At 38.6% G+C, this 14476-nt stretch overlaps 1 protein-coding gene across 1 annotated transcript; it reads right to left on the bottom strand.

Moving 5' to 3' along the window:
• Window positions 1-276: 276 nt before the first annotated feature.
• LOC137140820 (carboxymethylenebutenolidase homolog) lies at window positions 277-12911 on the bottom strand. The gene is made up of 6 exons (XM_067529467.1): window positions 12762-12911; window positions 6689-6903; window positions 5785-5892; window positions 4426-4568; window positions 3175-3266; window positions 277-1383 (listed from the first exon to the last, which is right to left on the bottom strand). The coding sequence occupies exons 2-6, from the start codon at window positions 6901-6903 to the stop codon at window positions 1204-1206; spliced, it is 738 nt and encodes a 245-aa protein (XP_067385568.1). The 5' UTR covers window positions 12762-12911; the 3' UTR covers window positions 277-1203.
• Window positions 12912-14476: the final 1565 nt, after the last annotated feature.

Below are 14476 nucleotides of genomic sequence, written 5' to 3'. Positions count from 1 at the left end.
CGTCCTGGAATCCATGAGGGTCAGATGGGACTCTGGGCATCTGGACCCCTGTTCTCAATCCACGTCCTCAAACCAAGCCTCCACTAAGGCAAAATTCCTTAGTATGCCAGTGAGTGGGGACTCTATCCCATGGTCCTGTGCCTCTAGTACCAGGGGCATATAGCAATTGCTCCATCCCTACCACTAAGGAGGAATGTGACAGCCATTTAACATAGCTAGTAATACAATACAAGAGTTACTTTGTTTATTTATTTATTTATTTTTAAAGGAGAGTAAGTAAAATATAACTTCTTGTACTGAAATTGGATCATTCTATTTTGCCTACACAAATTCCCCGTAGAATTTGGACAAGACACTTAGGCCTTGTCTTCATTTGGAAAAGGGTGTTTTTCTTTCACATGGTAATTAACACATGGTAAAATTCTAGTGTGGATAAGGCAGCAGTAGTTTTCAGACCTGTTAGCCAGCTGAGAGAACACATGGTTAAATCAACACCCTTTCTCACTCTTTCCTAGATCTTACAACAAGTTCATGGGGTAAATGCATGGGACAAGTGACTTGATTAAGCATGTTATCAGAAAGACAATAGCCTTATTAGCACAGTAGCCCTAACACCATGCTGGCATTGAAGAATTAGTAAATGTTTCCTTCAGCAGGACTGGCACCAACTATGGAGTCACTGATGCCACTTGGGCTTTCCTGGGAAGTCTCCCATCTAAATAATGTCCAGGTATAATTCTGCCTACCTTAGAGCTGATAACACCACAGCCCAAGGAACTGTAATATGGTTGTAGGAGAATATTTTCTCAGTGCATACACACAATCGCCATTATCACAATCACACATGGTTATATGTACCCCTTAGACATGGGTATATCTTCCGACAGATCTTATGATCAGATTGCAAAACTTTTCTATATTTAAGGTGTTCTACATTTGAAAAATATTTTGTCATCAACTTATTAAAGGAAGTTCAAAAATACAAATAAAAATTGTTAGGAAGTGTTACTGCCAAAAAGTAACTAAACAACTATTTATCTTTTTTAAAATTTCTAATGATTTTTATTTTTTCCTAAAATAAAACTACAATGTGTTCTAAAATCTGCATAACAAATTACTTGATTGTAAGATTGTAATTACTTGAGGTAAAAGAAGAGTTTTTGTAGTATTAACTTTTACAGAAGATTTGGCGACATACTTTTCTTAAATATATTTATTTAGCCAGTTGATCATGTCCTTTCTTGCTTCCTCGATGTAAGGTTTATCTTGAGGATTCATATCTTCTCTCTTGCGATGTACAAAACCATGAGTTTGTCCAGGGTAAATTTTAACTCTGTAATCAACTTTACAGTGTTGTTTTAGCTTCTGCTCCAGTAAGGTGACCTGTAACAGAACATCCCTCCATTAGTGACATTGATTTAACCTATTATATTTTATACCAGTTCTCAGCTTGCCCATCATATAGTTTCCTGAAAGATGTGATGTATCCTCACTTCTGTGCCAGTCTGAGGCGAAGATACAACACTTGGACCAGACTAGATTTCTGTTACCCCAATTGTTTTTTATGGACTCTTTTCTTTTAGTAAGAAGAGAAACCATCATTGAAATATGACTGTACAAAATTACAAAAATATGTAGGTAAGTGAAATAGCATCTTTAAAGATCTCTTCAAAAATAAAAACACTTGCTTCCTCATGTGGCGCTTGCTACCATGAATAGTCCAGTTGGTAGCAAGCACTACACCGAGTATAAGTAATGGAGACTGGACCGAGAAATGGGACAAAACTGGAATCGCTTTGAATTTGTGTTTGGGTGGATGGGAGGTGCACAGATTCAAAGCCTGTGATTCAAACCTGCTCCTATGATTTTTGATGGAAAAAAATAATTAAAAGTGGATGTGGTCCTGCAGCAGGTCTTCTTTTTGGCTCCTGCTGCGGCTACTCAGCCCACTCTGATTATGATTCTATACCCTTTAAAAAGAAACCAAAATCTATATTTTGATCTGGAAAAAATTGAGCGCTGTGCCTATAAATAACTGTTCTGGTTCAGATCTGAAATGTTGCAAGAAAAGCTTGCTGTATTTTGGTGGTGTTGACCCAGAGTCTTAGCCAAGCTTAGACCTTGAACTTTAGCTCACATGCAATCCGGATCGATGTCTAGTTACTAACAACACCTTTAGATGACAAGCAGTGATAAAATTTCCAAAAAATTAATTTACTCTTATTTATTCTGAACCAGATTGTAAAACCCTTTCCACTGCTGAGCAGATATTCATGGATAGTCCCATTCGAGTCAACTGAGTCATCTTCTCACCAATGTGTGTAAGGGGTTCAGAATCAGCCCCTCTGTTTTCTTTTTACACTTCTCTCAGCTTGGTCAATTAAACTAAACTTGTTAGTTTTCCTTTCCAAGGAAAACTGCAAAATTCCCAGAAATATCAAACCTGAAAGAAGGGGGCTCCAGCTGAAGGGAATGAGTAGGAGGGGCATAAAAACAAAGAATGGTACAGAGAGCTGGCTGCCCTGATGGAGGGTGGATTTCCCTGAGGTAAACAGAGAACCTGGAGACCAGATCCTCAAGTGGTGTAAATCACTACAGCATCACTGAAGTCAGTGCTATGTTGATTTACACCAGAGGAGGATATGGCCCCAGCTGTTTGCAGGACTTTTTGCCCTCTGATTGGAGTTCATAAATCATTTGAAAGTCTGTGAAGAGAAGCATCTCTTGGCCTTCATGGGATGGAAGGCATAGGAATAAGCTAGCAGGAAGAAGAGAGAAGGCCTAGGAATGAGCTGTCCCTCTGTAATTGTTGATCCAGTTACACCAGTTCAGGGTGTTGACCTGATGTTGATTGTTTGCACTGTCATTTTGATTACGGAGTGTTTCCTCTTCTGAGCCTGCTGCATGCCTTCCTTTTGACTCCCACTGTGGCTACTTGTCCCTCTCCTATCATGAGACCCTTGTTTTAGAACATCTATGTTTAGAAAGGAAAAACATTGACAATATGCCTTAAAATAATTTGTTTGTGAGAACAATAACAAGACCTTTTATACCCTTTTTAAGAGACAAGAAATATACAAATTGATTTTCTAATTTCTCTGAACAAAATGTCATCTTATGAAATAAGTGTTTAAAAAGCAATGAGGCTAAAAATCTGTTTGAAGGTGAACTTACTTGCTCAAGAGGGATGTAATCATCATTTTCACCAAAAATGAAGAATGTGGGGTGGAGCAAACTGTATCTATCTTCAAAGAACTTAATTACTCCTAGAAAAAGTCAATACATATACAATGTTTAAAGTAAGCAATATAAAATGGTTAACACTAAACCAAAACATGAAAGTTACAGAGGCCCAAATGGAGACACCGGATCTGAACTTCCTCTCTTCCAACTCTGGGGAAATGAGGCTCCAGCGCCAGTGACTTGGTCCTGCTCTCTAACTGGTCAGCATGGGCTTGCACTGGTAATAACCAGACACCTATTTCCCCATCTGTGCAGTTCCACTAGTAACAATAATGGACAAGTCTGTGTTGTAGACAAGCATTTTTATCACTGTGTTGTCTAACCCTGGGTTATCCTATAGCTTCCATCATTGATACCCCCGGTGGAGCTGTACTGATGGTGAATTACTCAGCTGACTTTTGCCAGTGAAGACGCACATTGCAACACTGAACCCAAAGATCCATGATCTGTGGGGACATCTGATTCAGGTCTAGTTCAAAATCCATACTTCACAGCGTGGGTCAATCTTTTGTGAAAATTGTATGTATCACATTGAGCCTTGGGTGAGTGCTTGGCATTTTGTCCTCCTCTCCCTGCCCCTCCCCCCCAAAAAAGTCTCCAGATCTAGTTTTGACCCATCTGAGACACAATTGTGCTGAATGTGAAGTTCCCTTATTATCAGTTAGAAATGGTATAACAAATAGCATAGTGTAGCACACTACACAAAGTTTATATCACATTTTCTTCTGTTATGAAAGCTTCATAGATCTAGGGTTACAAAGATGCATATAAAAATTCATAATTATATATACATCTATGATTTCAAATTAAATATATTCAGGAATATTGATGCAAATCACTAGGCAATCTGTATTGCATTTTTATTTTACTATTTATTTACATTTAAATAGCAATTAAAAATCCATACAAAAAGCTCTACATATTCTGACAAATAATTAGTCACACAATTGCAAATGATGACCAACAAAATATAATCATATGGAAATAATTAATTAACTTGGCTGATCAGTAAATCAAAGCAGCAAAATGAGCTTTAAACCATGCAGGAAGTTACCCTCAACCTTCCCCATAATCCACAGCACATAAATCTAAATTGTTATGGATTATATGCAGTAATAGTTACACTACATCCTGTACTTATGTATGTGAGTCTGCTCAAGTTTACATGCATTTTAAACATACCATAGATTGCCACCCCAGTTTTTAATTCAGGATTTTTCAGCATCAAGTGATGTACAGCGCTTCCACCCCAGCAAAATCCAATGACACCGATCCTCTTTGCACCACATAGCTCCTTTAAATACTTCAAGACAACATCAGCTTCCCTAAGACATATAAAGAAAGTTGAACTAAGGAATCTAGTTTAAGGTGTGGCTTGACAAAGCCCTAGCTGGGATGATTTAGTTGGGGTTGGTCCTGCTTTGAGCAGGGGGTTGAACTAGATGACCTCCTGAGGTACCTTCCAACTATAATCTTCTGTGATTCTAGTAGCATTTCCTGGAAAACTGGAAAGAAAATACAATTGGTTTAGAAAATTGTCATTGCTAAATTTGTTTAGGTTTTTAGTATGTTCTTGGAACAAAATGACTCCAGAATTTAAACTGCAGTTTTGAAACATGGGTTGGCAACTATTCCTAGAGTACCATTTTGCCCTCCTGTAGATTGTAAAATGTAAATTTAGTCTCTAAAGACTACCAAATTGCTGTAACTTACATTTGTATTGCACACCCACAAAATCCCAGGTCAGTGTAAGTTACACTAGTTTGCCACTCTACTAGCCACTTAAACCTGTTTTTTACCATTTACACCTAACTACACATTACCATTTACATCTATTACTTCACTGCTGAGTTTCATCCAGCATTTTCAAAATTTGTTTTACTGACTTCACGCAATATTTGACTTCCATTGAAACAGTTTAAGCTATCATTTTAATAATGTTATCATTAATGGTGTTCTCTTGAATGGGCTTCACTTAAATTCTAATAATGTTAATTGATAAGATAACAAATCTCGTCTGTTGTCCAATTGTATTTGTGTTCATAGAATCAATTTAAATTCTATCCACTAATATATGTAAAGTAAAACACTGCACCTCATTACACATTCAGTATGTTATTTGTGCATTATGCTGTTTGTCTTCTCTAGAATGAACTAACTCCATTAAATATTTATGTATTTCAGTAAGCATGGGAGTAGTGTGTTAAAGTAAAGTTAAAGTAGGAGGAACCTCATTTATCTTATAGCCTTCTGGTAGGGTTTTCTCCTCCATCCTCTCCTTCAATGGCTCCATCTCTACTCCCTACATGTACAAATTATATCTATTTTGCACACCTGCTGAATATCACTACTTTGCCGATGATGCCACCATTTACATCACTACTAGTTTGATGGACAGACTTCCATGGGATTTGTGCTTTCTTACTCCAAGCTGCATCTTGTCCATTATGTTTTAGGACTTGATCCTGGAGTCCTTACTCAGGCAAAATTCCTATCAATGAGAGCTGTGTATATATGCTGTCTGCTAACTATACATCTTACCTATCTACCTTGCTGGTATCTCGAGTTTTCAGCCAGTCATTGAAAGTGGACCAGTCATCAGAAGGTTCCCAAGCTTTTTGTCCCACAAAGAAGTCTGGGCAGATGGCTCTATATGAAAAATTAAAACAATTTTAGATCTATGAGATACTAGTATGGAATAATTATGGGACAGTTTGTGTACTTTAATGTGCATTCATTCTATTTATTTCATGATGATCACACACAATTATTACACAAATCAGTTCCCACTACTTTTCCAAATCTAATAAAATGATTTGACAGAACTTCTAGAGGATGGCAGCTTATTTTGACCTATTAGACTTTGTTAATTAAGGAATCTGATAAGCTATTAACTGTTCTGAAAAATCCCTAAGAACTGATTATCAGTTTTGCAGATATTCTATAATTTACAAAAATATAAATTTGAGCCAGAAGTAATGTTAACCTAATATTGTAGGAATGACTAATACCTTTTTATTATATTTCTGAATACAATACTCTTAGAGGGCTTGAATCAGTAAAGGCAAAATTCCATTTGACTTCACTAGAACGTTTGCCATTATAAGTAATGCTAATTAGGGCTAACAAAGTACAAGGCTGTTTACTTTAAAGGACACTACAGATATTTTAAATAATCTTTCTGAAGCTTGAAAATCAGATTGTTCTTTTTGGTTCCCTTCTTTCTGCATCTACACACTGACTAATTATTGTAAGATTGCTCACTGGTGATCAGCTACTTGCACTGTTTTAAAATTATGAAATATTTGTTTAGAAAAAACACATGCTAGCAAAATCTTTCGAATTCTTCATAGGTGTGGGGTTTTAAAAAAAATATGTCTATAATATTTTTGGCCTAATGACTCTGGCAATAATTTTTTGGGCAGAAAACAATAAGATTGCTTACATGTATCCATTAGCTGCAAGCATATCGACCATGTATCTGGTGTTTGGGAGTTGCCATCCAAATATGTCTTGAATCACAATCACAGCTCTTTCCGTGCTGGTGGATGGTTTGCAAACATATGCCTTGATGTGCTCAACTTGCACTTCATACCCAAGGCCCCCATACTCAAATTTGTCTCCAATGTCACATGGGCAAGGTCTTGCTTCATTAGCCATCTTGGATACAAACATGGAAAGGAGCAAAAATATTGAACTATTAATATTTAAGTGCAAGTGCAGAAAAAGTCTGAATGCAATGCAGTGATGGCATCATGAACGATGGACTCTATTCATAATGTTATGCATATTGTTAATTCTAGGCATCAACGTCTAATACTTGTCACACAGCAGGGTTTTTCTGTATTTCACAGACAGCTTTCATTTGGTCACTTAGCCTGCATGCTCTTTGGGGCAGGGAACCATCTTTTTTATTTGTGTTTGCCCAGCATCTAGTTTAATGGGGTCTTGGTCCATGACTAGGGTTCCTAGGTGCTACAATAACACAGATAATAGAAAAATGAAAGAAGTATCTCCCTAACTAAGATTGTGATGAAGTTCTTTTCCATTCCGTGATGTACGGTACTTAGTAACTCATAGTATATATTAGTCCAATAGTTTTAGAGTTTTGATATGTGACACAGTGCTTTGGAAGTGAATAATCTTTTATGAGCAAGTAAAGATATACAAACAGTTTTGATTAAACTTAAGACATTTTTATGGTGAGAGTTAAAACTATCTAAAACATTCTCTAATCGGTCCTTTCAACTTAAACAAATTCCACTGCTAAAGCAACTTTAACCCCAGTTGTTACAGATAATTTGAAGAAAGGTGTTTATTTTATATATGGAATATCATCAGTAAGAACATACTTGACCAATATTTCATAGATATTTTACAAGATACTCGTTAAATATTACAGAAGTGATATATTCTGCATTCATGGTAAAAAGCTCATATGAAGTGAAAATCTTTAAAGTGAACAAAAATGTTATAAGAACGAAGTGACCACAAAGTTTGGTTATTTGCTGGTTAGCTGTTATACAGAGAGAGGTCAGCATATACAAGTGATTTGAAGCAAGTAAAGAGAACAGAGCTGATAAAGAGGTTTATACAACTGTTTTGTCTTATTATTTGATTAAGTTAATGGTTCTACTGGTGTTGGACCAACCAAATTAATCAAATGACTTTATATTACTGAAGAATGATCCATATAAATCACTGCATTCTGGATTACATTGTGGAGAGGGTGTATATAAAATTCAGAGTGAACTTTTAAATGGACATGTTGCAAAGGCATAAGAGCTCTGACAAAAAGCATGCCACCTAGTACATAAGAGGAGATGTGCAAAGTTGACTATACTAAATATACTCATGGAAACCATCTTGTGGAGGCAGGCTGCTGATCAGGCCTTAATATAGGATGGCCTTAATAGATGTCTGCCAAATACAAATCTGGGGACAAAAAAGACTGCACACCTGATATGACTGGATGACTTACACAAATTGGTATGGCCCGAGAGTTTTTGTACTATAGACTTCAAATCCAGTAATGCAAACCACAAGCTCTGAACAGTTCCAAGAGTACAAAACCACCAAATTTGTTCTCTCTTTGGATGGTGAGTAGGCACAGGACTTGTACTCCAATAGGCCTCTTCAAAACTTAGTAAGAAGTGTGAATTGCATGTTGTTTGATACACATCACATTTTCAAATGGAGAAATTCATGTGATTAAAGTCATCAGAAGCATGCAACATGTTCTGATTGGCCTGCATCAGCTTTCCTAAGAAGAACCTGGCCACATTGCCCATCAGAAAGTGGAGAAATGTAGCTTAATTCTTTCAGGACTTTGTTCCCAAACTGAAACATCTAGACAAGAGGGACTAAGAGAAGGAGTTCATTGATATACCAGTTATCTGATCCCAACTGAAGTCTTGTCAGAAACAAGAATCTTTTTAATGCTGTTTCTTTGAAGTCCTATGGGAGACTTCTGCAAAATTCAGAAAACAGTAGTGATCTTGAATGCAAACTACCTGAACTTTCTATTTGTCTCAAGAAACTAGTCATTGCAATTGTCAAGCTGAGCTGGAGAACTCACTTTCACACCAGTTGTAACTGATAAGTAGCAACAACATTTAATGAATGTATGTACCCAAAGGAAGACTTAACTATTTTCAAGCTAAATGCATCTCACAAAAGCATACCTAAGTTAAAACCCTGCAGATGGCTTATATACATAACATACATGTGTGTTTCACTGACGAGTTCTATTTTAGATGTCTAGAAATAGTGCTACATCAACAAGTAATTGAGAGAGCTGAGGCTGGAAGAATTAATTGCACTAACTCAGTCTAGCACTATTTCTAACAAGAAACTGTGCTTGCTTATAGCAAAGGTAACTGAGCGAAACCTTTAATGTCTAAAACAATCAGCCTAGAGGTGATGCACAGTTTGTGATCAGAAGAAACATACAGCTCCCTAAGGTAAATGGAACTTTCAATTCTTTTGTTTGAATTAAATGGCACTAAGGGCCAGATTTTAAAGGTATTTAAGCACCTAAAGATTCAGATAACAGCCTAGTGGGATTTTCAGAAATGCCTAGGCACCTAACTCCCACTGAAAGGCTCTTGTGTGCTTACGTCACTTTCAAAAATGTGAGTTAGCCATCTAAGTCATCTCGCCTTGTAATGCTGATGGAGCAACACCAAAATACCACTAAAAATCAGGCCGAAGAGCCTACAGTAGCAGTGAATTTCCTGTGAAATTAGGATAGTGTACATCATTACCTGCATATTATATTTGTGGTTTAACGTGTGAATGAAGGCTATGATTGATCACCTTGAGAGGCAATTTTAAATTAAATGCACGTGTTTTAGTAATTAACTGTCTACATGTCTAAATTCTAACCTTGAAGTAATTTTTGGCAAGAGGCAATCCCATAATTTGATTAGTAGATTAGTGAGGATCTGTATTGAAGAATCCGCTGTTCAGTGCTGGTACCAAAATCACCTGTCCAGAATAGTTCAAGGCTGGGCTATTTTCACTTGTGTAATAAAACTTTATTATAAGACTTTGATTAATTGAGCTGACTTATTAGCTCTTGATTTACACAGTGTTGTTGTATCCATGTTTGTCTAAGGATATTAGAGAGACAAGGTGGGTGAGGTAATATCTTTTATTGGACCAGTGTCTTTTGGTGAGAGAGACAAGCTTTCGAACTTACACAGCGCTGAGACCTGAAGAAGAGCTTTGTGTAAGATCAAGAGCTTGTCTTCTCTCACAGAAGTTGCTCTAATAAAAGATATTACCTCACCCACCTTGTTTTATTAACACTTCATAAGCTTTAACATCCCATGTTATATTGTAAATGCTGTCATATAACCATTATTTTAGCTTATTATTTTAGCATTTTATTTTGGTTAATAAAACATATATATTTATAAGAATTTTCAAGTCTGTGAGCCTGATCTATAGATTATATATTGATTATATTGATTACTTAAGAATCCCCAGTTATCACTTTGAGGGTTGACAGGTTCTTGTCCCAAGATCAGGCCCAGTATTATTCAAATTACTATATAGTTGGGAACCACAATGTGCACAGCCACAACACTCACACTATAGGAACTCTTCTATATTTACAAATAGTTTATTAATACATTGAGGACAGTCACAAACACCCCAACTCAGTAGATAGATAGAGGTACTCCAGAATGGCCATCTACACATCCATGTTCTCACACCATCCCTTGTAGAACAACCTGAAATGTCAGCCACTATCTTCCTCATCACCATCACCTTCCCCCGCATCACCCATGTCTATCATCCTGGCACCTCTCCAGGGCTACATCTTGTTCTCCTACTGCTCTTAGGCTGGGATGCAACTTTTATGATATGTTACGCTGATGCCACTATGAACTTACTATCATATACGTCAATTTGTTATCATGGCCCTCTTGTGGTTAGGTATCTGAGGATGTAGCTCATGTACTTGTTATGTATGTCAATGTGTTTCCATGACACCCTTCTGGTTGGATCATGTTCCTGTGATCAGAAATTCCTCTTAAACACTCTGTTTTCGGCTCTCCAATACTTGGAGTTTTCTGTTGAGCCATTTATCTGTTTAAAGTTTATCTGTTCAAAGTTTACAGGCCTCAAGCCTTATGCTGACTTGCTGAAGCTAATGTCTGACAGGATACAGGCCTGTGGGTTTCTTGAATTACTGCTGAATATGATGCAAAGCAGCAAATGTAATAAAGGCAAATTAGCCCCTATAGGCTACACTAGCTCAGCAACAGAGCTACAAAGACCCGTGCGAAACATGTGTGGATAACGAGCTAATTAAAATTACTTTAGTTACAGGTGTATAGCCCCTGCCCCATGGATTGTTAACCTTTTCCTATGCTCAGTTGCCTACCCCGTGTGTAGGGAATCTATGCACTACAGGACCAGGTGTGGCCCACTGATGAGTCACTGTAAACAATGAAGCTGTTGAGTAGAGTTAGGGGACAGGGAAGTGAATAGTTACAGGAATCAGAAAAAAGGCTCGCACTAAGAGGAGATTCAGGGTGAATGAACTATGGAGTTGTGAACTGCACTCTATAGTTGGGTACAGAAAACCCCTTTTGCATGTCTCTGGCCCTTAAAGAGGCAGAACACTCTGTCTGGTGATATTCGGCAATAAATTACACTGTACTGGTATATAAACCATGCAGCGCCGTACCTTACAGATACCCTATTGGTTTTGCACTTAGCTTGCTTCTCATTATTATGTTACACGTGTCTATGCACACATAGCACCACTGCTAGGACTGACTGAAGGGAGGTGGTGGCTTGAAGAGGATGAATGTTTCCACCATAGCACGAGCTAGAGCAGCCCATTGCCATAGCCTCCCATGCAGCTTATAGCAGAGGGGATTCAGCAGGACTCAAGATACCCTCAGCCATGCCTTCTCCCTGCCCTTTCCCTTCAATTCCCCACCCTTGGCCTACCTCCGCCCATGTTGTGCCAGGATCTGCTGCACTGGCCAGTTCTACATCTGGCATAGAGGTCACCTGGTACTACTGAGGTCTTAGGCCCACCTTATAGCCCTTCTGTGCCTGCACACTTTGGTCCAAAGTGCCACAGGGCATCAGCAAATCTGATTCATACAGCCCAAACCCGTTAAAACAAATTCCATGAAAGACACTGTTAAGAAATGCTTCATGCTAAGCAGACAACTCTGAGAAACGTTCTGAAGCACTTCATACATGGAACTGAGATGCAGTAGTGTTACATTTGGTCAGGGTCACAGGTGGTGAAAGACTAATCAATAGAGGGTTGTGTTTGTCACACAATTACACACACGTTATATCTTTTTGTATATAGAGCTATTTGTATTCTAACAAACACATCAATTGGTATCAGTCAGCTCTAGAGGGGAGCCTACAGTTGACCTTCACTAGGTAGTGTGTTAAAACACAAACTCTGCTTTCTACACTAGGGTTTTAACAAATGTCTTGGTGACACATTAAAAACACCTTGTAGCCTAGTGAAGGCATAGCCTAAGATGACAAAAGACCAGTACCACATGCTAAATCACACACCCCTACAGATGAAAGGCAAATGTATATCAACATCAGGGAAGGGGAGAGGGAACAATTCCAGAACGAAGTTGTGAGGACTGAAATCAATTCAGGATTTCTTTGGAGTTTGGTGCTTTATTTTGTTTATTTGGCCTGAATCACTGAAAAAGTTGCCCCTGTTCCATAGTGTTTTCTGAAATACAACTTACACCACATGCAATGTTTTAGATGTGTATAAAACAACTCCAAACGCTAGAAAATTAGAGCAAAAGTTCTTTAAATCTTTCAAAGTGAAAAGAAATTAGAGCAAAGCTTAAACAAAACTTTTATCATCTGAAATATCTCAATCTCCTTTTCATTTCCCTGTCATGGTGTTGCAGCTCTGTGCGTTTGGATTTTTTTAAAACCAGTAAATCTCAAGTACTTTGAAACTTTTCCCTTCCCTATAATTGCAGATTAGATTCAATACTAACCTTTTGCTTCTTGTGCTTGGCTGGGCAGTTGATTCAGTTATGTTGCTGCTGTTGTTTAAAAATACAGCAATCCTTTTCTCTGAGTGATTTATTTAAAATTTTGTCCAACTTCCATGCTGAAGAGTCCTGACAGTGACACTGTTTGACATTTGTGCTGTAAACAGTTATCTTTATTGAACCTGGACCTGTATTGCCAGAGTTTAGTTAATGAATCACAGTTTTATCTGCAAGACTTAACTGTGTGTTTATTCAGTTATTTTACCCTTTCATTTTAAACAAAGGCTGTGCTGATCCTAGGTTTATTGTTTGCTTAGTCACAAGACTGACATGTTCTATAATACACTGTACAATCCATACCCCATTTTTCGAAATATATGGCCTGTTTCTTCCTTTATTTACTCTGGTGTAACTCCATTGAATTGAGGGGAGAGGCTCCTGATTTAGACTAGAGTAAGGGTTGGTCTACTCTACAGAATTTTGTTGACAAAAGCTGATATTTGTTGACAAAACAGGGGAGGTGTACACACTGAAATGCTTCTACCACTGATGTAACTCCCCTGCTAAGCCAACATAATAAAACCACCTCAAGGAGAGGCACAGGGCTTATGTCCATGTAGTTAGGGAAACACTGCGTCAGCCCAAGAAAGCTGGATAGCTAGAGCACACCACTGACCCAAGGAAGGGAGTATGGACATCAACCACTGCAGTAATTAAGGCAGTGGCTGTAAGTCGACCTAACATAGGTCGACTTATCTTTGTTGTGTAGACAAGGCCTCAGACTAATACAGATATATCTATTCCCCTCCTAGATAAAAATGTGTGGGAGTGGTGCCCATCAATCCCCACTGTACAACATCCAGCTGCACTATGAAAGTATACATAGATTGTACCATCTCCCACCCCTCTGAAAAGGCAGCCAACATTCTCTGGCGACTCGGGGAGAGGGCCACAATCCTCACAGTAGGCATGGGAGGGGGACATCAGGCCCCCTTGCAAACACCAGCAGTAAGTAGAGAATGTCTCTGAGCAAACGGGAGGGCAGCTGAGGAGGTAGGTTCTCTGACCAAGGACACTGGCTTCTTTCAATGGTGGTTGCACATCACACTCAAGCTCCTTCTTGTTTCCAAGGCCCTTACCTCATGCAACCTCTGACTTGGTCTCCTTTCAAGTTCCCCCCCTATTTTTCCAATCAGGGTGAAAGAAAATAGGCCCTGAAAGAGAGATACTTGCATCCCTTTCCCCTGTCCTTTGTCTGTCTTGTCTATTTAGACTGTAAACTCTTTGGCCACTTCTCCACTGCAGCCGGGAGCATGCTTCCCAGCCTGGGGAGACAGAAACATCCAAGCTCTGCTTGAGCCAGCATGCGGTGGACATTGCGGCACAGGCAGAGGCCCAACCCCCTGGGTCCAAGTTCTGGTGGCTAGCTCGTGCTGCCACATGTGCCATAACATGCACCCTGTTATTTTTAGTGCTTTAGCTTGAGTAGCTAGTACATGTCTATCTACCTGCACTGGGAGGCACACTCCCAGCTGCAGTGTAGAGATACCCTTTGAGGCAGGGATTATCTGTCTATATACAAACTGTAAATATCACAACAGGGCACTATTCTCAGTTGTCCCCTCAGTGCTACTTTAATAGGAATAAAGAAGAAAAATACACACTATAAAGCATTGATCCAGCAAGGGGGTCCACCCATGTAGAACCTTACCCAGGCT

Source organism: Emydura macquarii, unplaced genomic scaffold (assembly GCF_026122565.2).
Source record: "Emydura macquarii macquarii isolate MOO-44397 ecotype Brisbane River unplaced genomic scaffold, CSIRO-AGI_Emac_v2 contig_320, whole genome shotgun sequence".
NCBI lineage: Eukaryota > Metazoa > Chordata > Testudines > Chelidae > Emydura > Emydura macquarii.
This window is presented reverse-complemented; position numbering and strand designations above follow the sequence as displayed.